At 49.4% G+C, this 27506-nt stretch overlaps 1 protein-coding gene and 1 non-coding gene across 2 annotated transcripts in view; one reads left to right on the top strand and one right to left on the bottom strand.

The window, feature by feature from the left end:
• Nucleotides 1-553: 553 nt before the first annotated feature.
• MRC1 (mannose receptor C-type 1) overlaps nt 554-27506 on the top strand; it is a 76036-nt gene continuing 49083 nt past the window's right edge. The window contains exons 1-6 of the mRNA XM_038755820.1: nt 554-716; nt 11017-11418; nt 15209-15382; nt 22738-22902; nt 24286-24399; nt 25788-25934. Coding sequence (XP_038611748.1) covers nt 647-716; nt 11017-11418; nt 15209-15382; nt 22738-22902; nt 24286-24399; nt 25788-25934 — 1072 coding nt within the window. The 5' untranslated portion in view covers nt 554-646. The remainder of the gene's footprint in view (nt 717-11016; nt 11419-15208; nt 15383-22737; nt 22903-24285; nt 24400-25787; nt 25935-27506) is intronic.
• On the bottom strand, nt 2585-2674 carry TRNAY-GUA. The gene is given in 2 exon segments: nt 2585-2620; nt 2638-2674. It is a non-coding gene; the product is annotated as a tRNA-Tyr (tRNA).

The following is a 27506-nucleotide window of genomic DNA, read 5'->3' as shown; positions in this document are numbered from 1 at the left end:
GTGCTCAGATCTGCGGTGTGACCTTGTCCCGGTCACTTCCCTTCTCTGGGCCTCAGTTCCCTCCTCTGCGAAACGGGGGATGGTGAGCCCCTGGTGGGACGGGGCCTGTGTCCACACCGCTCAGCTGGCATCCACCCCAGCGCTTAGTACAGTGCCTGGCACGTGGTAAGCACTTAACTTGTACCTATCTATTCTATTTATTTTATTTTGTTAGTATGTTTGGTTTTGTTCTCTGTCTCCCCCTTCTAGACTGTGAGCCCGCTGTTGGGTAGGGACTGTTTCTATATGGTGTCGACTTGTGCTTCCCAAGCGCTTAGTACAGTGCTCTGCACACAGTAAGCGCTCAATAAATACGATTGATTGATTGATTAACGGAGACCACAACTGGATGCTGCTGCTGCTGATTCTACCTGGGTCTGTGCCCCCGGCTTTGGCCTCGAGGTCCAGCTGGGAGGAGGGATTTCTGACGGCCTTTAAAGGAGCTCCCGCCCCGCATCCTGGTCCAGCCCTTAAAGGGGCTGCTCCCCACGCCTCTGGACCAGCTGGACGCCCCTGGGCATCACCGTGGGGGCGGTGAGAAGGGCTTGGGCAGGGGCCTCCCCTTCTGCTTTCCCCTTTGCGGCCGGAGGAAGAGAAGTATGAGCTGATGACCATGAGCCGGGCCGCCCTGCGCCTCCTGGCCTTCGGGCTCACCCTCACCACCGTCCACCTGTTCGGTCAGTCTGGGCCCTGGGGGGTCTGGGGGCACCGGGACCGGGCAGAGCCACAGGGACAGTGGGCTGAACAGCAGGACACTTGGGCAGAGCTGGAGTGAGGGAAGTAGCCAGAGGGGCAGCTGGCTTGGGGCAGGGACAGAAGCAGGGGGCAGTGGACTTTGGGCAGACTTGGGGCAACAGGCTTGGGGAAGGGGCAGAAGAAGAAGCAGGGGGACAGTGGACTTGGGGAGGGGCAGAAGCAGGGGGCAGTGGACTTTGGGCAGAGGCAGGGGCCGAAGAAGAAGCAGGGGGACAGTGGACTTGGGACAGGGGCAGAAGAAGGGGCATTGGACTTTGGGCAGAGGCAGGGGCAGCAACTAGGGGCAGGGGCTAGAAGAAGAAGCAGGGGGACAGTGGACTTGGGGCAGGGGCAGAAGAAGGGGGCAGTGGACTTTGGGCAAACCCTATTTCTGTTTTCTTTTTCTTCTAGACTGAGCCCACTGTCTTCTAGACTGTGAGCCCACTGTTGGGTAGGGACTGTCTCTATATGTTGCCAACTTGTACTTCCCGAGTGCTTAGTACAGTGCTCTGCACACGGTAAGCGCTCAATAAATACGATTGAATGAATGAAGGGGTAGCGGACTTGGGGAAGGGGCTGAAGAAGAAGCAGGGGGACAGTGGACTTGGGGCACAGGCAGAAGAAGGGGGCAGTGGACCAGTGGACTTGGGGCAGGGGCAGAAGAAGGGGGCTTTGGACTCTGGGCAGAGGCAGGGGCAGCAGACTTGGGGAAGGGGCAAAAGAAGAAGCAGGGGGCCAGTGGACTTGGGGCAGGGGCAGAAGAAGGGGCCAGTGGAGTTGTGGGCAGAGACAGGGGCAGCAGACTTGGGGCAGGGGCAGAAGAAGGGGGCAGCGGACTTTGGGCAGAGGCAGGGGCAGCAGACTTGGGGAAGGAGCAGAAGAAGAAGCAGAGGGACAGTGGACTTGGGGCAGGGGAAGAAGCAGGGGCCAGTGGACTTTTGGGCAGAGGCAGGGGCAGCAGACTTGAGGCAGGGGCAGAAGAAGGGGGCAGCGGACTTGGGGCAGGGGCAGAAGAAGGGGGCAGCGGACTTTGGGCAGAGGCGGGGCAGCAGACTTGGGGAAGGGGCAGAAGAAGGGGGCAGCGGACTTGGGGAAGGGGCAGGGGAAGAAGCAGGGGGACAGTGGACTTGGGGAGGGTCAGAAGCAGGGGGCAGCGGACTTTTGGGCAGAGGCAGGGGCAGCAGACTTGGGGAAGGGGCAGAAGAAGAAGCAGAGGGACAGTGGATTTGGGGCAGAGGAAGAAGTAGGGGCCAGTGGACTTTTGGGCAGAGGTAGGGGCAACAGACTTGGGGCAGGGGCAGAAGAAGGGGGCAGTGGACTTTGGGCAGAGGCAGGGGCAGCAGACTTGGGGCAGGGGCAGAAGAAGGGGGCAGCGGACTTGGGGAAGAGGTAGAGGAAGAAGCAGGGGGGCAGTGGACTTTGGGCATTCATTCATTCATTTATTCAATCATATTTATTGAGCACTTACTGTGTGCAGAGCCCTGTACTAAGCGCTTGGGAAGTACAAGTTGGCAACACATAGAGACGGTCCCTACCCAACAGCGGGCTCACAGTCTAGAAGGGGGAGACAGAGAACAGAACATATTAACAAAACAAAATAAATAGAATAACTATGTACAAATAGAATAGAGTAATAAATATGTACAAACATATATACATATATACAGGTGGTGTGGGGAGGGGAAGGGGGTAAGGCGGGGGGGATGGGGAGGAGGAGAGGAAGGAGGGGGCTCAGTCTGGGAAGGCCTCCTGGAGGAGGTGAGCTCTCAGTAGGGCTTTGAAGGGAGGAAGAGAAAAATAATTAGTTCTCTCCTTCGAGCCAGAATCGAACCAGCGACCTAAGGATTCCCATAGCACAATCATCTACAGTCCTCCGCTCTACCAGCTGAACTATCGAAGGGCAGAGGAAGGGGCAACGGACTTGGGGCAGAAGAAGGGGGCAGTGGACTTTGGGCAGAGAAAGAAGCGGAGGCAGTGGACTTGGGCAAAGCTGGAGGCAGGAGACTTGGGGCGGAGATGGAGGAAGGGACAGAGATAAGGACAGTTGTACAATACGGTTGTAGACACCATTCCTCATCATCATCATCAATCGTATTTATTGAGCGCTTACTATGTGCAGAGCACTGTACTAAGCGCTTGGGAAGTACAAATTGGCAACATATAGAGGCAGTCCCTACCCAACAGTGGGCTCACAGTCTAAAAGACTGTTCCTGCTCTCAAGGAGCTTGCAGTCTCCTCAGTAATAATAATTATGGTATTTGTTAAACCCTTACTAATTGTCAAGAGCTGGGATAGACAGATGCAGATGACCCTGGGGGAAGACAAGCACTTTCTCCTCAATCAATCATTCATTCATTCATTCAATCACATTTATTTACTGTGTGCAGAGCACTGGACTAAGCGCTTGGGAAGTACAAGTTGGCAACATCTCGAGAAAGTCCCCACCCAGCAGTGGGCTCACAATCAATCACTGGTACACTATGGGCAGGAAATGTGTCCACTAACTCTGTTGTACTGTCCTCTCCCAAGCGCTCAGTACAGTGCTCTGCACATGGTAAGCATTCGATGAATACCACAGATGGATTGATTGGTATTTAATGAGTGCTTACCACACGCACTGTACTAAGTGCTTGAGTTTTCATTTTACATATCAGTCAATGATATTTTTAAGCTTTTATTGGGTGCAAGACGCTCTGCTGAGCACTTGGGAGAGTACAATACAGCAGAATTAATGGACACAGTCCCTGGCTATACTGAGCATGAGTGCTTAGCACACGCACTGTACTAAGTGCTTGAGGTTTCATTTTACATATCAATCAATGATATTTTTAAGCTTTTATTGGGTGCAAGGCGCTCTGCTGAGCACTTGGGAGAGTACAATACAGCAGAATTAATGGACACAGTCCCTTGCTATGCTGAGCATATGAGGAAACTGAGGCAGAAAGAAGTAAAGAGAAGTTGAACATGTCCAAGGATACACAGCAGGTAGGTTCACTGAGCTTTTTATGGACGGAATGATGTCTACGACCTGTAATAAATAATAATAATAATGATGATGGCATTTGTTAAGTGCTTACTATGTGCAAAGCACTGTTCTAAGCGCTGGGGAGGATACAAGGTGATCGGGTTGTCCCACGTGGGGCTCACAGTCTTCATCCCCATTTTACAGAAGAGGTCACTGTATTGTACTGTACTTTCCCAAGCACTCAGTTCAGTGCTCAGCAAACAGTAAGCGCTCAATAAATACCATCGATTGATTGGAGGGGCAGAGCTAGGACTAGAACCCAAGTCTCCTGGCACCCAGTCCAGGGCTCTTTCCACCTGACCACACTTCTGTCCAGAACACGCTCATGTTGTCTGGTTCTTTCCCCATTTGATCTCTCCAGGAAGGGTGGCTATGGCTCCTGGGGGATGATTATTGACTCTGGGGGTCAAGGAGGACTGGGGTCGGGAGGTGGGGGAGGTCGAGCCCCTTCCTTCCTCTCCCCCTCGTCCCCCTCCTTCCCTTCCCCACAGCACCTGTATATATGTATATATGTTTGTACATATTTATTACTCTATTTATTTATTTTACTTGTACCTATCTATTCTATTTGTTTTATTTTGTTAGTATGTTTGGTTTTGTTCTCTGTCTCCCCCTTCTAGACTGTGAGCCCACTGATGGGTAGGGACTGTCTCTATATGTTGCCAGCTTGTACTTCCCAAGCGCTTAGTACAGTGTTCTGCACACAGTAAGCGCTCAATAAATATGATTGATTAGGGGGGCCTGGGCTGAGGAGAAAAGGGGAGTCGGTCCATCTGACTCCACCTTCTGTGACGGACAGGATGAAGATATTCCTCTCGTCTCCCCCTCGCACCCCCCAATTCACTCCAAGAGGGGGTCGCCAGCTCCCCAGAGAAAGCCAAGGATCCTTGAATCATCCCCAACATCATTCCAATAATTCTTTATCTCTTCAGGGATGCAGAGTCCTTTTTTAATGTTGTTAAGCGCTTACTCTTCTAAGCCCTGGGACAGAAGCTCATCAGTTTGGACACGGTCCCTGTCCCATGTGGGGCTCACAGTCAATCCCCATTTTACAGATGAGGGAACTGAGGCCCGGAGAAGTGAAGCGACTTGCCCGAGGTCTCACAGCGGTCAAGTGGCGGAGCCGGGACTAGAACCCGGGTGCTTCTGATTCCCAGGCCCGGGCTCTATCCGCTAGACCATGCTACTTCTTTCCTTTTGTTCGACTCGCGCTGCTCACTGGTCCTCATCCTCCCCTGCAGTGATGGGGAAGAAGATAGGGTTTTGTTTACTCATTTAGAAAATGAGTACCCCATCCCCCAAGACGCACTGCATGTCTCGGCCGAGAGGCCTTCCTGGGCTAAATCCTCATTTCCTCTTCTCCCATTCCCTTCGGTTTCACCCTTGCATTTGGATTCACACCCTTTCTTCACCCCTCCATCAGCCCCACGGCACTTAATAATAATAATAATAATAAAATAATAATGGCATTTGTTAAGCGCTTACTATGTGCAAAGCACTGTTCTAAGAGCTGGAGAGGATACAAGGTGATCAGGTTGTCCCTTGTGGGGCTCACATTCTTAATCATTTTACAGATGAGGTAACTGAGACACAGAGAAGTTGTGACTTGCCCAAAGTCACACAGCTGACAGGTGGCGGAGCCGGGATTAGAACCCATGACCTCTGACTTCCAAGCCCGGGCTCTTTCCACTGAGCCATACTGCTTCTCAAAAACTTCCAACTGCTGCATCTTCCCCTTAGTTCATGGTCTAATAATAATAATGATGGCATTATGTCCACGTCCGCAATTTAATCAGATTTATTTATGTTAATGTCTGTCTCCCCTTCTAGACTGTAAGATCACTGTGGGCAGGGAAGGTTTCTACCAACACTGTTTTATTGTACTCTCCCGAGTGCTTAGTACAGTGCTCTGCCCGCAGTAAGTGCTCAATAAATACGATCGAATGAATAAATAAATGAATGGATGAAATGAGTTGGGAAAGACCCCTGGAGGAGTTGCGATTTAAGGAGGTAGATGAGATCGAAGTTAAGTTTCAGTTGTGGTGAAACTAGTTGTGGTGACAGGTTGGTGTTAGAGGATCTAAGTTCGCGTGTTGGGTTTCAGGAAGAAATCGCAAAAACAGGTAGGCCAGGGGCAAGGTGAGGTTAGGGAGATTCTGTTTGATATGGAGGTGGATGGGCAACCACTGGAGAGTCTTGAGGAGTGGGGAAATGTGGCCTGAGTATTTTTGTAGAAAAATGATCTGGGCAGAAGAGTGAAGTTTGGACTGGAGTGGGGAGAGACAGGAGGCTGGGAGGTCCGTAAGGAGACTGATGGAGTAATCAAAGTGGGTGAGAATAAGTGCTCCCTCATAGTAGCAATTTGGGTGGGGAGGAAAGGGTGGATTTTAGCCATGTGGTGAAGGTTGAACCGACAGGATTTAGTGACGGAATGAATATGTGGGTTGAATGAGAGCGAGAGGTCAAGGATAAAACCAAGATTATGGGCTTGTGTGACAGGAAGGACGGTGATGCCATCTACAGTGATGATAAAGTCAGGGGAAGGACAGGGTTTGGGTGGGAAGATAGGGAGCACTGTTTTAGACACCTTAAGTTTGAGGTGACAGCGGGACACCCCAGTAGAGTTGTCTTGAAGGCAGGTGGAAATGCGAGACTTTTACTCTGGATTTATTCTGGAATCGATCTCTCAGTCATTGATATTTATTGAGCGCTTACTGTGTGCAGAGCACTGTACTAAGCGCTTGGGAGTGTACGATAGAATTGGCGAACACAGTCCCTGTCCACATTAGCCTCCCCAGGCCGCCGACCTCTCAGCATTCCCCCCAGGGTGTGGGGAGAAATTGGGGAGGGTCCAGGGAACCCCTCAGAGACATCCGAGACCCTTCTGGGATTCCCGGCCCCACGATGGAGAAACCCAGGTCTGCTGCTTTCGAAGGATCATTAAAGCAGCGTGACCTAGAGGATACAGCTTGGGCCCGCATGTCAGAAGGACCTGGGTTCTAATCCTGCCTCTGCTACCTGTCAGCCGTGTGACCTTGGGCAACTCACTTCACTTCCCTGTGCCTCAGTAACCTCATCTGTAAAATGGGGATTACGTCTGTGAGCCCCATGTGGGACAGGGACTTTGTCCAACCTGATTATCTTATATCTACCCCAGCACTTAGCACAGTGTCTGGCCCAGAATAGGTGCTAAACCAATACCATAAAAAACAAAACACTGCAGTTGTGCTTGTCGTTCAATCCTCAGCCCCACGGTTATTGTATTTTCCTTGTAGCTCTGAGTTATTATTATCATTGTTATTATTATTATGGTTGTATTTGTTAAGCGCTTACTATGGGTAAGGCGCTGTTCTGAGGGCTGGGATAGATGCAAGACAAGCAGCGTGGCCTAGAATGTAAGATCCCTGTGGGCAGGGAACATGTCTACCAACTTGATTAGATCATACTCTCCCATAGTAAGCGCTAAATGATTGATTGATTGATGGACTTATTCATATGTCCCCCACCCTCCCCCGGCCTTGTTTTATTGAAAACAAAATGGGATGCAAGGTTTGGTCAAAGCATTTCTTGCTTTATGGAAAATAGACTTTAATTTCTGTGTCCAACTATTCTTCATTCCACCTCCCTGCTCTACCCACAGTCTGGATGGGCAGCTGGTAGCCAGTGACCATTTTTTCTACATGTTGACACCTGTAACTGTTGACCCTGTTTTTTTTTATTGTATTTGAGAAGCAGTGTGGCCTAGTAGATTGAGCATGGTCCTAGGAATCAGGACCTGGGTTATAGTCTTGGCTCTGCTACTTGTCTGCTGTGTGACCTTGGGAAAGTCACTTCTCTTCTCTGTGCCTCAGTTCCCTCATCTATAAAATGGCTTTGAAGACTGCGAGCCCCATCTTGGACATGGACTATGTCCAACCTGATTGTCTTGCATCTACCCCAGCGCTTAGTAGAATGCCTGGCGTGTAATAAGCGCTGAAGAAAAGCCATTAAAAATGAAGATAATATTAATAATGATGATAATAATAATAATAAAGTAGCATTAGTTAAGTCCTTACTATGTGCTCAGTGCCGGGGTAGATACAAGATAATCAGGTCCCACATGGGCTCACAGATCAAGAGGGAGAGAGAACAGAAATTTCATTCCCATTTTATCGAGGAGAAACCTGAGAAGTTACATGACTTGTCCAAGGTCACTCACTAAGCAGGCAAGTGGCAGAGCTGGGATTAGAACCCACATCGCCTGACTCAACAAATCTGTTTTATTTTATTACTGCTGTACTGTTAGGGCAGGCAAAAGGGAAATGCTGAGTGTCGTTCAAAGACAACTGGTGATAAGAGTCATTCTTCTAAGCACTTGTAAAAATTACACAGATCCTTTGCCCAAGAGCTTTAAATAAGGACTCAGGAAAAGGGGAGGGCAGCGGGGTGTCATTTCAAATTGCAGGCACTGCACATATGTGGATGAATTTACCACAGTTAGGGGGAACCGGTACAGAGAGGAAAGGACAATATATGGATTTATCACCAGTAGTGATAATTTTACATTTCCTGGCATTGTCCAGATCCATAACTGATGGGCAAAAAATTGTTTTGAGGTCCTCCCTCAGTCATCAGATTCCTCTGCTTCCTACAACACTGGCGGCCAAAGGAGAAAACAAAAAGGGAAACCGAAGCGTATGGGAGATAAGTGTGGATCCTCGCGGGCGTTGAAGTGGGAGGATATTCAACTTAAAGTTGACCTTTACCCTGATCTGAGAAGCCTTGGAGTTCCACGAAAATAAGCCCAAAGATGAAAACAAAGAATCCGAGGAAAACAGATTTAGTGGAAATCCCAGAGGGAAACAAGGATTTAGTGGAAGCCTCCCGGTCCCAGGGAGGCTCCCCCATTTGTTGGGACCCTGATTCTGTCTCTCCAAGGTGGCAGTGGGGGCTGGAGTAGGTTTGCAGTAGGTTTTTGGGCCTGAACCATCCTTAGCTACGAGTGTAGATGAACGCTCCCCCTCAGATTGCCATCTTGAACTCTGAAAGGCAGCCAGCAGCTAGTAGACTGCAAGCGTGTTGTGGGTAGGGAATGTCTCTGTTTATTGTTGTACTGTACTCTCCCAAGCGCTTAGTATAGTGCTCTGCACAAAGTAAGTGCTCAATAAATATCATCAAATAAATGAACTAGTGAATGATTATAGAGCTATGGATGTGAAGAGCTGTTCTTTATTTTTGAAGCAGACACGACTGATTCATTCAATCATATTTATTGAGCGCTTACTGTGTGCAGAACACTGTACTAAGAGCTTGATGAATGACCGATGAAGTTCACCGGTGAGGGTGTGTGTGGCTCTAATACAAACTGTGGTATTTTTTAAGTGCTTACTATGTACCAGGAACTGTTCTAAGCCCCGGCATAGATACAAGCAAATCGGGTTGGACACAGTCCCTGTCCCACATGGGGCTCACAGCCTTAATCCCCATTTCCACATGAGGTAACGGAGGCCCAGAGAAGTGCAGTGACTTGCTCAAGGTCACACAGCAGACAAGCGGAAGGGCCGGGATTAGAACCCAGGTACTTCCAAGTCCCAGGCCCCGGCTCTATTGGCTGAGAAGGTCGATGAGGAATCTATGATCTCAGCTGCATCGGGCATGCAAATAATCCATCCCGTGTTGCGTTACTGTTGCGTTACTGTGCTTAATGTTTGCGGGGCCTGGTACTGTTTTCGCTTTTGCCATGTTGTCTCTCTTTCCATGCCAGCTTTTGGTCCAAGAGGGCCAGTCCCTTGGTTGATGATAATAATAATAATAATAATAATAATGGTATTTGTTAAGCACTTACTATGTGCGAAGCACTGTTCTTTGCGCTGGGGGGATTCAAGGTTGTCAGGTTGTCCCACATGGGGCTCCCAGTCTTAATCCCTATTTTACAGATGAGGTAACTGAGGCCCAGAGAAGTTAAGTGACATGCCCAAAGTCACACCGCTGACAAGTGGCGGAGCCGGGATTAGAACCCCTGACCTCTGACTCCCAAGCCCGCGCTCTTTCCACTGAGTCACGTTGCTTCTCTATGGATGATGGCAGGGAGCCTTGCATGTCTGTCCTCCGACATCGATTCCCCGTTTTCAGCTGGGATGCGCAGCCTGGTCCGAGCCTCTGGTTTACCGTGACCCGAAAACAATTCCTCTGCCCTCGCTGCTTTCCGTTTTCCAATTTCAGCTTTCCATACGGCAGCTGTTTGGACATCCTGCTGGATATCCTGGGTTTTAACCCAAGGAGTCACTCAGCCCCTAATGGAACGATGTGGCTTGGTGTAGCACAGAGACCTTAGGCCTGGTTCTCAGGAGATGCTTGAACAAGTCGCTTCACTTCTCTGGGCCTCGGTCTCCCCTTCTGTAAAATGTAGATTAAGACCGTGAACCCCGTGTGGGACACGGACCGTGTCCAACCTGATTAACTTGTAACCCAGCCCAATGCTCAGTGCAGTGCATGGCACGTAGTAAGCGCTTAACAAACACCATGAGAAAACTCTGCGCCTCAGTTCCCTCATCCGTGAAATGGGGATAAAATGCCCATTCCCTTTCCTTCTTGGACTGCGAGCCCCACGTGGGGCAAGGGTTGTGTTCGACCTGATGATTTTGTATCCATCCCAATCAATCAATCGATCCTATTGAGCGCTTACTGTGTGCAGAGCACTGCACTAAGCGCTTGGGAGAGTACAACATAACAACATAGACATATTCTCCATCTACAGTGAGCTTTCATTCTAGAGGGGAAGGCAGATGTTAATAGAAATAAATTCAATTACAGATAGGTGCATAACTTCTGCGGACAAAAGGGTGAGGTGGGGTGAAGAAAGGGAGCAAATCAGGGTGATGCAGAAGGGACTGGGAAAAGAGGAAAGGAGGGCTTAGTCAGGGAAGGCCTCTTGGAGGAGATGGGCCTTCAGTAAGGCTTTGAAGGAAGGGACAATGGCTCCATTGTCGGTTGGACATGAGGAGGAAGGGCATTTCGGGCCAGAGGCGGCGAGATAAATGAGATCGTGGTACATTGAGAAGGTTGGCATTACATAAACCAAGTGTGCCGGTCGGGTTATGGTGGGAGAGCAGCGAGGTGAGGTCAGAAGGGACAAGATGATCGAGAGCTTTAAAGTCCTCGTGATGCTTGGCACCTATTAAGCGCCGAACAGACATCCCCCGATCCTTATCACTGATTCCGTTGCTTTCTCCCCTCAGACACCCGACTCTTTATGATCTACAACGAAGACCACAAGCGCTGCGTGGAAGCCCAGAATGCCAACTCGGTCGCCACGGCAGCCTGCAATCAGGCCCACGAGGCTCAAAAATTCAGATGGGTGTCTGAGCACCAGCTCATGAGCGTGGCCCTCAAACTGTGCCTGGGGGTCCCGTCCAAGACGGATTGGGTCCCCGTGACTCTGTACCCCTGTGACCGCAAGAGCCAGCTGCAGAAGTGGGAATGTCGGAACGACACGCTCTTCGCCATTCAGGGGGCGGATTTGTACTTCAACTACGGGAACAAGCAGGAGAAGAATATCATGCTCTTCAAGGGGTCGGGCATGTGGAGCAGGTGGAAAATATATGGAACCACGGACGATCTGTGTGCCCGGGGCTCTGAAGGTACGCCGCCCTTCATTCCACAAGTAATCGTAATAAAAATCAATAAGAATGATGGTATTTGGTAAGCGCTTATGAGGGGCCAGACACTGTACTGAGCACTGTGGTGGATACAAGCAAATCGGGTTGGATGCGGTCCCTGCCCCTGTGGGGCTCACAGTCTCAATCCCCATTTTACAGATGACGGAATTGAGGCCCAGAGAAGTGAAGTGACTTCCCCAAGGTCACACAGTAGACAAGTGGTGGGGCCCGGGATTGAACCGTGCCTACCTCTGCTTGGCAGACGGCTGTACTTAATGATGGCATTTGTTAAGCGCTTACTATGTGCAAAGCACTGTTCTAAGCGTGATACCCACAGTTTGCAGAGCACTGTCCGGGAGATCTATTCATTCATTCAGTCATATTTATTGAGTGCTCTCTGTGTGCAGAGCTCTGTACTAAGCGCTTGGGAGAATACACTATAACAGTAAAGGGACATCTTCCCTGACCACAACGAGCTTACAGTCGAGAGGATCCACTATCGGCAGAGCGCCGGACAGAGTAGAGAAGCCGCATGGTCTAGTGGATAGAACAAAGGCCCGGGAGTCAGAAGGTCATGGGTTCTAATCCCAGCTCCACCACTTGTCTGCTGTGTGACCTTGGTCAAGTTGCTACACTTCTCTGGGCCTCATCTGGAAAATGGGGATTAAGACTGTGTGAACCCCGATTTGCTTGTAATCTCCCCCAGCGCTTAGTACAGTGCCTGGCACATAGTAAGTGCTCAACAAATACCACAATTATTATTACCCACTGCTTGCAGGGCACAATACAGGTAAACCACTGAATGCAGAGCTCTATCCAAGGTGCCCTCTGCTTGCAGAGCGTAGTTTAGGTTATAACTTTTTCACTTTATCTCTTTCTTACTAAAGTTCTTCTGGCCAATCCGGGTTCATATCAATCCCTCTTCCCGTAGAAAGCCGATGCTTTGTGGACAGGGGATGTGTCTACTAACTGTTACATTTACTCTCCCAAGTGCTTAGTACAGTGCTCTGCACACAAGAAATACCATCGATTAAATTGAACGATCAATCGTGGCCCTCCTGGAAGAGATGATGAGCATCTCAAGCAATCAATATATTGTATTATTGAGTGTTTACTATGTGCAGAGCACTGTGTTTGGTACAGCATAGTACAACAGAGTTGGTAGACACGTTCGCTGCCCACAGTGAGCTTGTAGTTTAGAGGGGAGACAGACATTAATATAAATGAATTAAATTTTAGATATGGACGTAAGTGCTGTGGTGCTGCCGGAGGAGATGAAAAAAGGGATTGTCAGGACAACACAGAAGGGAGTGGGAGAAGAAGAAAGGAGGGCTTAGTCAAGGAAGGCCTCTTGAAGGAGATGGGCCTTCAGTAAGGCTTTCTCTGATGGTGGGGAGAGTTATTGTTAAGTCAGGACAACACAGAAGGGAGTGGGAGAAGAAGAAAGGAGGGCTTAGTCAAGGAAGGCCTCTTGAAGGAGACGGGCCTTCAGTAAGGCTTTCTCTGATGGTGGGGAGAGTTATTGTCTGTCGGATATGAAGAGGGAGGGTTTTTCAGGCCAGAGGCGGGATGTGGGCAAGAGGTCGACAGTGAGATAGACGAGATCAAAGTTCAGGGAGTAGGTTGGCATTAGAGGAATGAAGTGTGCTTGTTGGGTTGTAGTAGGAGAGTAGTGAGGTGAGGTAGGAGGGGGCAAGGGGATTGAGGGCTTTAAAGCCAGTGGTGAGGAGTTGCTGTTTGATGTGGAGATGGATGGGCGGTTTTTAAGGATTGGGGAAACATGAAGGTTTTTAAGGAGTGGGGAAATGCGGCCCGAGTATTTTTGTAGAAAAATGATCCGGGCAGAAGAGTGATGTTTGGACTGGAGTGGGGAGGGACAGGAGGCTGGGAGGTCAGCAAGGAAGCTGATAGAGTAATCAAGGTGGGAGAGAATAAATGCTTGGATGAGCATAGTAGCAATCAATCAATCAATCAATCATATTTATTGAGCGCTTACTGTGTGCAGAGCACTGTACTAAGCGCTTGGGAAGTACAAGTTGACAACATACAGAGACAGTCCCTACCCAACAGTGGGCTCACAGTCTAAAAGGGGGAGACAGAGAACAAAACCAAACATACTAACAAAATAAAATAAATAAAATAGATATGTAGCAGTTTGGGTAGAGAGGAAAGGGTGGATATGAGCAATGTGGTGAAGGTCACACTGACAGGATTTAGTGACGGATTGAATATGTGGGTTGAATGAGAGAGAGGGGTCAAGGATAATGCCAAGATTACGGGCTTGTGAGGCAGGAAGGATGATGGTGCCGTCTACAGTGATGATAAAGTCAGGGGAAGGACAGGGTTTGGGTGGGAAGATAAGGAGCACTGTTTTAGACATGTTAAGTTTGAGGTGACAGCAGGACACCACAACAGAGATGACTTGAAAGCAGGAGGAAATACGAGACTTCGGAAAGGGAGAGAGATCAGGGCTGGAGTTGGAGATTTGTAGATTTAAGCTCGCTGTGGGCAGGGAATGTGTCAGTTATATTGCTGTGTGGTACTCTCTTAAATACGCACAGTAAACGCTCAATAAATACCATCAATTGATTCAACTCCTCTACAGTCTTTATTGGCGATCCTGGGCATTAGCAGAAGCAGCCAGAGAATGTACTTTGACCAGCTGGTAGGTTTTGGGGCAGCGGCATTACCTTTTGCACACCCTTGGGTTTTAGCTCATAGCCCTGCCTCTGCTCTCCCTCACTCCCCCTTTATGCTCTGGGCTGCCTTCAGGGATTATGGAGATTGGGGAGGGGTGTTCCTCCATCTTCCCTTCAAGTTCCTGCAGAGATGGGGGGCATTTCGAAGGGGGCACAAATCCTCTTGGCATTCTACCTGGCGCTGGCAGAGAGGCAGGAGTGGGTGCTTTTGTTGGGGGCTGCTGGAGGCCCAGAGGGCTCATCTCTAGGCTGGAAGCTTGTTGTGGGCAGGGAATGTGTCTGTTTATTGTTCTACTGGACCCTCCCAAGTGCTCAGTACAGTGCTCTGCACGCAGGAAGCGCTCAATAAATGTGATTGAATGAATGAGCACGGGATAGTCCTGGTGGATCGTGGAGGAGTGGGACCAGGCCTGTGGGAGGCAGTGCTGGAGGCTGTGTTGGTCAGAGTTATTTATATTAATTATTTATATTTATTTGCAATCATTTATATTTGTTATTAGCTATTTATTATTAACGTCTGTCTCCCCCTCTAGACTGTAAGCAGAGAATGTGTCTGTTATATTAATACTACTAATAATAACAATAATAACTGTGGTATTTCTTAACCACTTACTTTGTGCCAGGCACTGTACTAAGCCCTGGGGTGGATACAGGTAAAACGGTTTGGACGCAATCCCTCTCCCTCGTGGGCTCACAGTTTCAATCCCATTTTACGGATGAGGGAACTGAGGCCCAGAGAAGTGAAGTGACTTGCCCAAAGTCACACAGCAGACAAGTGGCGGAGTCGGGATGAGGACCCGCAACCTCTGACTCCCAAGTCTGGGCTCTTTCCACTAAGCCACGCTACTTCTCTAGTATTGTTCTACTGTACTCTCCCAAGTGCTCAGTACAGTGCTCTGCACATAGTAAGAGCTCAATAAATGTGATTGAATGAATGAATGAGTGGGCTGGCCTTCCTTGGAGGCCTGGTTATGTCAGGGAAGACTTGATTGCCGGGAGCTTGCCGGGTCAACGTTTCTGCATCCGATTTGGGTTGGGAACTCATGCGTGACCCTCTGCCTTGGCTCCCCCAGATATGTTCACCCTGCTCGGCAATGCTAACGGAGACCCCTGCACCTTCCCGTTCAAGTTCGAGAACAAGTGGTACGCCGACTGCACGGCGGCCGGCCGGTCCGACGGCTGGCTCTGGTGTGGAACCACCACAGATTTCGACGCAGACAAACGCTTCGGATTCTGCCCGTTGAAATGTGAGTGGCGGGAGAGGTGGGAGGCCGGGGAGAGGGCTGGGGTCTCTGGTGGTATCTCCTAGGAGGCCACAGGGGAGGTGGTGGAGTGCTTTAAATCCAACGGTGAGGAGTTTTTGTTTGATGTGGAGGTGGATGGGCAACCACCGGAGTTTTTTGAGGAGTGGTGACGTGTCCCGAATGTTTTTCTACAAAATGATCTGGGTGGCGGAGTGAAGTATGGACTGGAGTGGGGAGAGGCAGGAGGCTGGGAGGTCAGCAAGGAGGCCGATGCAGTAATCCAGGCGGGATAGGATGAGTGATTGGATTAACGTTGTAGCAGTTTGGACGGAGAGGAAAGGGAAGATTTTAATGATATCGCGAAGGTGGGACCTACGGGATTTGGGGACGGATTGAATGTGCGGGTTGAATGAGAGAGAGGAGACAAGGATAACGCCAAGGTTATGGGCTTGTGAGACAGGAAGGATGCAGGTGCCATCTAGAGTGATGATAAAGTCAGGGGAAGGGTTTGGGTGGGAAGATAAGGAGCTCTGTTTTGGACATGCTAAGTTTGAGGTGACGGGAGGACATCCAAGTAGAGATGTCTTGAAGGGAGGAGGAAATGCGAGACTGGAGAGAAGGAGGGAGATCAGGGCTGGAGATGGAGATTGGGGTATCATCCGCCTAGAGGTGGGAGTTGAAGCCATGGGAGCGAATGAGAGGTCTCCAAGGAAGTGGGTGAAGATGGAGAATAGAAGGGGACCCAAAACTGAACCTTGAGGAACCCCCACAGTTAAGAGGTGGGAGGCAGAGGATGAGCCCATGAAGGAGATTGTCATTTGGGAAGGGGGAGGGAGTTCCATGCTGGAGAGAGATTCTGACTACTAGGCCTGTGCGATACAACAGAATTAGCAGACACGTTCCTGGCTTACCACAGGGAAGATCTCTGGAAGGAGATGTGATTTTTGGAGGATTTTGAAGGCAGGGAAAGTTGTGAACTGTAGTTCCTGAAGCGGGAGGGAGGGGAAGGGAGTTCCAGGCCAGAGAGAGAACATGGGCAAGGGCTCGGTGGCAGGATAAAAGAGATCGTCCATGCTGTCTTTTTTTTTTCAAAAATAGATTCCTCTCTTGGCTTTTCCCAGCTTTGTTTCCCCTGCCCAGAGTTGTGTTTCTGTCCCAGCAGCCTGACTCCCCAGAGAAACATTTCAGCTGTCAGCTGCAGTGCAGGAAAGCTGGGAGCAGGGTCCTGACCCGTTGACACTCTTTGTTTTCGGCGTTGTTTGGGACCATGTTTTCCTCTGATTTGCACTCTCTCTCTGTTCCTCGGCACAAGAACAGGAAGAGGAACTGAACCCTTTCTCCCCAGTTCTCTGTATCTGGCAGTTTCAGGGGCTGGTTTAGAATGATTGGAATTCCAACTTTTCGGTGACTTTCTCTTTTCCTGGAGTCAGCAAACAGCAGACACACCCATTCTATTTCTGGGTGCCATTGCCCCTCTGCCTCTGTGAAACAGAAAATCTGTTCCTTGGTCAATCGCTCACCAGTCAAGCAGGGATATTTAGCGAGCGCTTACTGTGAGCGGAGCACTGTCCTAAGCACTTGGGAGAGTATGACATAGAGAAGGGAAACACAATCTCTGCCTTCAAGGAGTTTACAGTCTAGTCCTCTTGCCTCAGGATGTCGGCGATTCCCCCAGGACAATGGTTGACAATTTTGTCTGGCTCTGTATCTTGGACTGTTCACACATGACACCTATAAACAATCCCATGGATTTTCTTCTCAATACCCCAATTCTTGTTGGGCTAAAGCCACAACTCACTCTCTGAATCCTTCCTAAACTCACTGGCCCGGGGAATAAGCTCCTGCCGGAATACAGGTCCCCAAGTAAGTCATGGTGTCACCTAGTGGAAAGAGCCTGGGCCTTGGAGTCAGAAGACCTGGATTCGAATCCCGGTTCTGCCACTCACCTGCTGTGCGACCTTGGCTGGGTCACTTTACTTCTTAGTGCCTGGGTTTCCTCATCTGTAATATGGGGATTCAACACCTACCGTCCCTTATCCTTTGACTCTGAGCCCAGTGAGGGACAACAAAGTATGTCCAACTTTATTGTCTTCCCTACTCTCCCAAGTGCTTAGGACAGTGCTCTGCACGTAATAAACGCTCAATAAATACCATTGATTGACTGGTGGATTCTAACCTAGCCCTTGGCACATAGTGAGTGCTTAACAAATATTATTTGCCCCACCCTCGAGGAATTCTGATTTGTGTGACACCGGCCGCTTTAGCAGTTAGGGCGGCTTCTCTTCTGAGCTGAAAGTTGCTGTTTCACATCTTCCAGTAATGTGCCGAGCATCGTTAAGGCGACATGACTTCTGCTTTGACCTGTGACCTCCACTCTTTTTTATGAATGGTCACAGTGTGGGCTGCGGAGTGACTGCCACAGAATACCACTATGTCCCCTACCCTTTGGGGCAAAAAATTCCAAAACGCGGCTCTCTCCTGGTGCTTCCAATTCACCTTCATATGCGCTCACGCGCTTTCTGTGTCTCTCGGTCTCTGTCGTTCTCTCACACACACCAGCACACAGACATGCTCACTCTCCTGAATGTACTCCCATACCCTGACAGATACAGTCATGCACGCTTTCTCTCATATCCACATTCCGGATCTATCAATAATAGTGATTTACTGGCTACTCTGTGCTAAGCATTGGACTAAGGGTTTGGGAAAAAAAATGGAATTAGTCTAGTTGATCCCTGTCCTCAACTATCTTAAGGTCTAGAGGGCCCAGGTCAGATGACTATCCCATATATAGAGAAGGATAGATGCACAGATTTTCCCAGTTTTAAGCCCACAGCATACGGAAGCAACAACCTAGTGGATAGAACTCAAGCAGGGGAATCAGAAGGACCTGGGTTTTAATCCCAGCTCTGCACCTTGTCTGCTGTGTGACCTTGGGTAAGTCACTTCACTTCTCTGGGCCTCAGTGACCTCATTTGTAAAATGGGGATTAAGACCTTGAGCTCCTTGTGGGACAGGGACTGTGTCCAACCTAATTAGTTCGCATCTACCCCAGTGCTTAGTATGGTGGCTGACACACAGTAAGTCCTTAACAAATATCATGAAAAATAGATAATTTGACATTATTGTGTCCCAGACTTTCTAAAAGAGATGAATCTGCCCATATCTGACTCGCATCCAACTATCTTAAGGAAAAGGAGCCAGAGTAGCTAGACACAGACGTATTCAGTGGGAGGAAGGGGTGGGAAGGGAGTTAGCTGTGCAAAACTAATGGATTAGAAAGAAGAAGTGTGGCCTAGTGAGAAATAGGGTAGCCTAATGGAAAGATTACTGGCCTGGGAATCAGAGGATCCGGGTTCTAATCCCAGTTCTTCCACTCATCTGCTATGTGACCTTGGGCAAGTCACCTCACTTCTCTGTGCTTCAGTTACCTCATCTGTAAAATGGGGATTAAGACTGTGAGTTCCTTGTGGGACAGGGACTGTGTCCAACTTGATTAACTCATATCTACCCCAGCACTTAGTACAGTGGCTGGCACATAGTAAGCTCTTCACAAATACTAGAAAAAAAATAAGGCGTTGTCCCAGGTGCCAGTTTTCAGAGACCTTCCCTGACTAAGCCCTTCTTTTCTCTTCTCCCTCTCTATTCTGCATTGCCCTGACTTGCTTCACTTAATTTATCCCCCTTCCCAGTTCCATAATCCCAGATTGTTTTTTTAGGGGAACCCCTGAAACCCTTCTGACAAGCTCCAGGACCTGGGGGTTACCCTCCCACGTCAGCCCGGTATCAAGGCTGTGGAACACAAGGACAGGAGTTGCATCTGAGGGAAGGTTGGCAGCGGAAATGAAAAATAGGACATCAAAACATCTGGTTCCCTATTGGAATAAGACAGGGGACAGGCCAACTAAAGCCAGCTGACTGACCCCAGCCCTGTAAAATAATAATAATTATGGAATTCGTTAAGGGCTTACTTTGTGCCAAGCACCATTAAGCACTGGAGTAGATGCAAGCTAATCAGGACGGACCCAGTCCCTGTCCCACATGGGGCTCACAATCTTAATCCCCATTTTACAAGTGAGGGAACTGAGGCAAAGGGAAGTGAAGTGACTTGTCCAAGGTCACACAGCAGGCAGGTGGTGGAGCCGGGATTAGAACCCCCACCCTCTGACTCCCAAGCCCGTGCTCTTGTCACTAGGCCACACTGCTTTCATTCATTCAATCGTATTTATTGAGTACTTACTTGTGCAGAGCACTCTACTAAGTGCTTGGGAAGTACAAGTTGGCAACATATAGCGATGGTCCCTACCCAACAGCGGGCTCACAGTCTAGAAGGGGGAGACAGACAACAAAACAAAACATATTAACAAAAGAAAATAAATAGAAGAAATATGTACAAGTAAAATAAATACGTACAAGCGTATATACAGGTGCTGTGGAGAGGGGAAGGAGGTAAGACGAGGGGATGGGGAGGGGAGAGGAAGGAGGGTGCTCAGTCTGGGAAGGCCTCCTGGAAGAGGTGAGCTCTCAGTAGGGCTTTGAAGGGAGGATGTGCGGAGGACGTGCGGAGGGAGGCCATTCCAGGCCAGGGGGAGGACGTGGGCCAGGGATTGACGGCGGGACCGGTGAGAATGAGGCCCGGTGAGGAGGTTAGCGGCAGATGAGCGGAGGGCGCGAGCTGGGCTGGAAAAGAGAGAAGGGAGGTGAGGTAGGAGGGGGTGGGGTGATGGAAGCCGAGAGTGCTTCATTAACATGTGCAGGGCATTGACCTGCAATGCTGGTCAGTGGCCATTAGGCTAGACCAGCCAATGGGCCAGTGGACCCCAGTGAGGCTAGAGGCATCCTACAGCCTTGGCGTGGACATACTCTGGTCAGCTGGGCAAGGGGAGGCAGGATGGAAAGGGAGTCCAGAAGCAGTGTGGCCCAATGGAATCTCCTCACTGTACCTCGCTCTCGCCTGTCCCGCCATCATCCCCCGGCCCACGTCATCCCCCGGGCCTGGAATGCCCTCCCTCTGCCCATCCGCCAAGCTAGCTCTCTTCCTCCTTTCAAGGCCCTGCTGAGAGCTCACCTCCTCCAGGAGGCCTTCCCAGACTGAGCCCCTTCCTTCCTCTCCCCCTCATCCCCCTCTCCATCCCCCCATCTTACCTCCTTCCCTTCCCCACAGCACCTGTATATATGTATATATGTTCGTACATATTTATTACTCTATTTATTTATTTATTTATTTTATTTGTACATATCTATTCTATTTATTTTATTTTGTTAGTATGTTTGGTTTTGTTCTCTGTCTCCCCCTTCTAGACTGTGAGCCCACTGTTGGGTAGGGACTGTCTCTATATGTTGCCAATTTGTACTTCCCAAGCGCTTAGTACAGTGCTCTGCACATAGTAAGCGCTCAATAAATACGATTGATGATGATGATGATGATGGAAAGTAAACAGGCCTGGGAGTCAAAGGACCCTGAGTTCTAATCCCGGCTCTGCCACATGTCTGCTGTTTGACCTTGGGCAAGTCTCTGGGCCTCTGTCACCTCATCTGTAAAATGGGGATTAAGACTGTGAGCCCCGTGAGGGACAACCTGATTACCATGTATCTACCGCAGCACTTTGAACAGTGATTGACACATAGTAAGCATTTAACAATGATCACTAATATTATTATTATTATTAGTTAATACGGGCTGCTATTGCTGTTGCTAAATGGGAACAAGCTTAGCTCCAGGCACATAGTAGTTAACAAATATTATACAAAAAATGGATATCAATCAGTGGAAGGAATTTCTTGAGCACTTACTGTGTGCAGAACATTGTACTAAGCATTTGGGAAAGCACTCTACAATAAAGTTAGTAAAATCAATCCTTGCCCACAGGGAGCTTACCATCTAGAGGAGGAGATAGACATTAAAATAAATTACAGAGAGGGGAAAATGGCAAAGCACATAGTTATGTACATAAGTGCTGTGGGGCTGAGGGGGGAGTGAGTGACAAGTGCTTAAAATAAAAATCCCTTCCCAGATTTTAGGCTCTAATCCCAGGTTCAGAGTAGGGTCCTGTAGGTGATATCTTTCTTCCTGTTCAGTGCATACTTCACTCTGCTGTCCAGATAGGTTTTTAAAAACAATGTTCAGTCCATATTTCCCCACTCCCCAAGAACCTCCAGTGGTTGCCCATCCATCTCCGCATCAAACAGAAACTCCTTACCAACATCTTCAAAGTACTCGATCACTTTGGCCCCCACCTACTTACCTCACTGATTTCCTACTACAAGCCAGCAAACTCATTTCATTTCTCTTCTGCCAACCTACCCACTGTCGCTCCATCTTCTCTATCCCACGGCCGACCTCTCACCTACGTCCTACCTCTGGTCTGGAGTGCCCTCCCCCTTCATATCGACCAGACGGTCCCTCTCCCCACCTGCAAAGCCTTGTTGAAATCACACCTCCTTCGAGATGCCTTCCCTCCTTTCCCCATCTCCCTCTCCTTTCTGCGTTGCTCTGGCAATTGGATTTGTACTCTTTATTCACCCCACCCTCAGCCCCGCATCACTTATGTACTTATCCACAATTTATTTTGATATCTGTCACCCCTTTGGACTGTTAGCTCCTTGTAGGCAGGGAACATATTCATTCATTCATTCATTCATATTTATTGAGCACCTACTGTGTGCAGAGCACTGTACTAAGCCCTTGGGAAGTACAAGTCGGCAACATATAGAGACGGTCCCTACCCAACAACGGGCTCACAGTCTAGAACGGGGGGACAGACAACAAAACAAAACATGTAGACAGGTGTCAAAATCGACAGAACAAATAGAATTAAAGCTATATAATAATAATGGCATTTATTGAGCACTTACTATGTGCAAAGCACTGTTCTAAGCGCTGGATTGCATATTATTAATAAAATAAATAGAGTTGTAAATATGTACAGCATAGCAACAACATATCGACTGACTAGGGGAATGGCTAGGACAATAACAGGAATGAGAGGGGGAAGGAAGGAAGAAGGTGAGAGAAAGCACGAGGTAGGAGGCCAGAATGGGACAGAGGAGGAGAGGAGGTGGTCACTGGGAGGGGTGGTCATCGTACACTCCTAGGTGCTTAGTACAGTGCATTGCACATAGTAAGCACTCATTAAATACCATCGGTTGATTAATTGAAGCAGTAGGTGTTTCCCGGTTAGCTCCAGAGTTTAGTTTGTGTGATAATTTCCAGACGGTGAGCCTGAGCCTATTGGTTGGGTAGGGATGATCTCTGTTACTGAATTGCACTTTCCAAGTGCTTAGTCCAGTGATCGGCCCGCAGTAAGCGCTCAATAAATATGATTGATTGAATAATCCAAGTGTGTTTGTTTTTACAGACGAGGGCATTGACAGTTTGTGGACCACAGATCCTCTTACGGACAACCGCTACCAGATCAATTCCAAATCGGCGCTGACTTGGCATCAGGCCAGGCAGAGCTGCAGACAACAGAATGCCGATCTGTTGAGTGTCACAGAGATTCACGAGCAGACGTACCTAACAGGTAAAGTAGAGAACAGGTGTCACAGGTCAAAGGTTAGGGAAGCCACGGTGGTCATTTCCCTATACAATAATAATAGTATTTGTAAAACAATTACTAGGTGCCAACTACTGTACTAACCACCGGAGAAGATAAAAGTTCATCAGAACTCACATGGGGCTCACAGTCTAATTAGGAGGGAGAACAGGTGTTGAATCCCCATTTTGCTAAGAAGGGGACTGAGGCACAGAGAAGTTAAGTGACTTGCCCAAGGTCACTCAGCAGAGCCAGGTTTAGAAACCAGGTCCTCTGACTCTTGGGCCTCTCCTCTTTCCACTAGGCCATGCTGCTTCTTTAAGGATAAGGGACTTTAAAGATGAATTGAGGGGCTGGAAAGACGAATTGAGGGGCTGGAAAGATGGATAAGAGACTGGAAAGATTGCTAGAGTAACATCACTGGGCATGGTATCGTCTAATACCTTGATCACGCACTGATTCAAACCCTGTTGCTCCTGAGCGAGAGAATTGACCATTCCCAGTAGTTATGGAGAGAACAGTATCAGTGTTTCCCGAGTTTCCAAGCATCAGGCGAGGAAATGGAGGCCAAGGTCGCAATCTCGGCCCGGAACTGAGGCTTCCCCCGGAATCGTCCTGTGTCTCAGACCCCGACCCGGCTACCTCTTCCAGACCTCTGGATCATCAACATCTCCCTCCTCCCCGCCCGAGCCCGGATGGGGGGCTGGAATTTGATGCTCGGCACTATCATCCCTGCCCTTCCTCTTCCCCTCTCTGGCCGCCGGGTTTCTCTTCCTCCTTTCCCTGATCGGAGGGTTGGGAGGGCGGGGAGATAGGCAACCGAGAGCGACACCCGGTTCCCGCTCGTCGGTTCGTTTCCTCCCCGTGCTGAGGGAGGCGCCGCATTCGGCGATGGAGCAGGAAATGAGCGTAGCAGGCCGGGGGGCCAACTTCTGGGGTAGATTCGAGATTATCAGATTGGACACAGTCCCTGGCCCGCATGGGGCTCACAGTCCAAGCGGGAGGGAGACCAGATATTGAATCTCCATTTTGCAGTTGAGGAAACTGAGGCCCAGAGAAGTGAAGTGACTTGTCTGAGGTCACGCAGCAGTCAAGTGACAGAGCCGGGATTAGAATTTAGGAGACCGTGCTCTTTCTACTCCTGTTCCCAACCTGTTCATCATTCATTCAGTCGTATTTATTGAGCATTTACTGTGTGCAAGGCACTGTACTAAGCGCTTGGGAAGATTCTTCTCAAATCACATGGTCGGTATTGTCCGGCCTAGGCCACCACAGGTTATCTTCTCAAGCAAGAGAGGCTGACTTGAAACATGAACCCGTTGAGCTTCTCCTGGCGTACGGCAATCTCTTATCTGCCTTTGGGTCGTTTAGGATTGACCTCCTCGCTGACGTCAGGCCTCTGGATTGGACTCAACAGCCTGAGCTTCAAAAGCGGGTGGCAGTGGAGTGGAGGAAGCCCCTTCAGGTTTCTGAACTGGAATCCAGGTAGGCGGGAACCACCATCTTGAAAACCGTCCACCCTTCCCAGTGACCACCGCCTCCCCTCTTCCCTCCTTCCCATTCCCACCTCCTACGTCCTGCTCTCTCTCACTTCCTTGCTTCCTTCCCTCTCTCAATCCCCGTTACTGTCCTGGCCAACTACGGGCCTCTCACGAATATCGAAAGCATGAGGAACGTTTGTTAGGTGACTTCCTGGAAGTGGGAGTGGGGATGATTAATCCAACCACTCAATCAATCAATGTCGTATTCATTGAGCGCTTACTGTGTGCAGAGCACTGTACTAAGCGCTTGAGAAGTACAAGTTGGCAACATAGAGAGACAGTCGCTACCCAACAGTGGGCTCACAGTCAAGAAGACTCCCGGTTTGCCTGAGTGAATATTTTAGATTGTAAACTCATGGAGGGCGGGGGTCGGCTCATTCAACTTGACTCCTTCCTGTGCCACGGGGAGCCCTACCCCGGGCTGATGTGAGAGAAATTGTTTCAAGGGGCTTCACAAATGTCCACCCTATATGCTACCCGGGAAATGCCACCCACCCTGGTCTCCTCAATGGTTTCCATGGTGGCAGAGGGTGACCTGATTGGAGCAAAATAGCGGCTGAGCATCTGAGGCCTTGTCCGCACAGATCGGCTGAGTTCTCCAGATCCTTAGCAGAATTGCCAACGGTGGATAAATTTGCCAACAGCTCACGTGAACGGGTTAACATCGGCTGCTTCAATCAGAGTGGTGGGTGCCCGGCTGTTCTAGTGGCCCACTCCTGGGAATAACTTTCCACACACAGAATTCTCTGGGTGTTGGGTCTACTGTTCCCATCCAACCACTGGCCACCCACCCCTGCCCTGAATGCCTGCTCTCTTCCATTTTTGAACCATAAGTAAAAAAGATGGACTGTCAGTAAATTTTATGTGGGCTGTTGGCATAAATCATTCCCGGTAGTTGGCAACCCTCTTCCCTAGTCTGGGATGCCCAAATGGGGCCGCCCATCTCCCATACCACCTGGGTCACCTTACAAACTCCAAGGCCTCCACATTGGGCTCTGTGAAAGCCCGAGCTTTTACAGAGGATGATAGTGGAGTTGGAGAAGCCCCTTCCAGTTTCTAAACGGGAATCCAGATAGGTGGGAACCACCATCCTGAAAACTGTCCACCCCTCCCAGTGACCACCTCCTCTCCTCCTCCGTCCCATTCTGGCCTCCTACCTCGTGCTTTCTCTCACCTTCTTCCTTCCTTCCCCCTCTCATTCCTGTTACTGTCCTAGCCATTCCCCTTGGCAAGCAAGGGGGCCAGTCTTGGTGCTATGGCTGGGGGGGATGGCGAAGGCTTTCGTGCATTAAAGATCCTGTTTTGTTGTTGGGGGGGTCTCTTTTTCCGAAGGAAGCCCATCCGTAGAGCCCGGGAAAAGCTGTGTCTCATTAAACCCCGGGAAAAATGCCAAGTGGGAAACGCTGGAGTGCGCCCAAAGGCTCGGCTATATTTGCAAGAAGGGGAACAACTCCCTGAACTCCTTTATAATCCCCTCAGGTAAGTAGACGGCACTGGAAGCAGTTGGAGGTGAGTGACAGGCCTCTGGTCTTCATTAAGAACACTTCCTAGCCCAGCCCGTCTCTTCTTCGATCCATAAGAATCCCAAATCCCAACCTGCTGGTTTCTCGTCAGGAGGGCATGCTGCCTGGGAGTCTACCAGGAGAGGGGACAGGGGAGGTCGTTTTGATTTCTACGTGAAGTAAAATAGTCCCCCTTAGTCGTTTAAAGAGAGACGGCGGACACGAAATGATGGGGGTGAGGGCAGGCTTACGGGGACGTCAACCGGGGCCAGCATGAGACGCCGCCGATTGCTCTGCCAATTGCTTGCTGGGTGACCATGGACGAGTCACTTCACTTCTCTGTGCCTCAGTTTCCTCAACCGTAAATGTTGGATTCAAAACCTGTTCTCCCTCCTACTTAAGACTGTGAGCCTCCATGGGGGTCGGGGACTGTGTCCCACCGGATTAACTTGTACCTAGCCCAGCACTTAAAACAGTTTTTAACACATAGTAAGTGCTCAACAAGTACCATAAAACAAACAAATGACTCAGCTTCAGTCAAAGTCCACCCCCTCTGCTAGGGATCCCTCCACTGTTGATGCTGCCCATATAAGTGCTCAGCACAGTGCTCTGCACACAGTAAGCGCTCAACAAATAGAGACATAGCGTGGCCCAGTGGAAAGAGCACGAGGTGGGGAGTCAGAGGACCTGGGTACTGATCCCAGCTCTGCCACTTATCTGCTATGTGACCTTGGGCAAGTCACTCCAGCACTTAGAACAGTGCTTTGCACATGGTAAGTGCTTAACAAATGCCATCATTAGTACTTAATCTCTATGTGCCGCATTTACCTCATCTGGAAAATGGGAACTAAGACTGGGAAAATGCCTTCTCCTGACAGCTGGGGGAAGAGTTGTCTCAGAGTGAGTTTTGCCTTTTTATTGTTTTAATGCAACTGAAGACGTTGCGTGGCTTTGGGGTCACTAGAGGGAAAATTATGGGGGCACGGGGCTAGATGCAGGAAGAGCATAGGAACAGGAGTCAGAAGACCCCGGCTCTAATCCCAACTTTACTTCTTGCCTGCAATGTGCCTCAGTTTCCTCACCTGTAAAATGGGGATCAAATACCCATTCTCCCTCCCACTTAGCCAAGTGGGACAGGGGCTATGTCCAACCCGCGCCTACCCAGCAGTTAGTACAGTGCCTAGCATATAGTAAGTGCTTAACAAACACCATAAAAAAGGCATTTGAACAGGAAAAAATAAATCAAGTTTTCCACCAAGTCTCAGGATGTATCAAATTCCTTTGTCTCAAATACAGAGCTTAGGGGTCATTTGAGTAAAGTCTGTTCTACCAGTGTCCCCGATAGACACAACTGATCAACAGGATGTGCTCGGATTCTTTAAAAAGGGAGAACAACAAATTATTGTCCATCTCACAGCAATATCCCAATGAACTTTTACTAGGAAAACTTAAGCGATAAGAAAGGGAAATTGACCACTGACTCCACAGCAGAAATGAAGCCTCTACTGGCTCAGCCCCCAACAAACCACCCAGCCCAAGAGTCTGTCTC

This window comes from Tachyglossus aculeatus, chromosome 13, assembly GCF_015852505.1.
Source record: "Tachyglossus aculeatus isolate mTacAcu1 chromosome 13, mTacAcu1.pri, whole genome shotgun sequence".
NCBI classification, from domain to species: Eukaryota; Metazoa; Chordata; class Mammalia; order Monotremata; family Tachyglossidae; genus Tachyglossus; species Tachyglossus aculeatus.
This window is presented reverse-complemented; position numbering and strand designations above follow the sequence as displayed.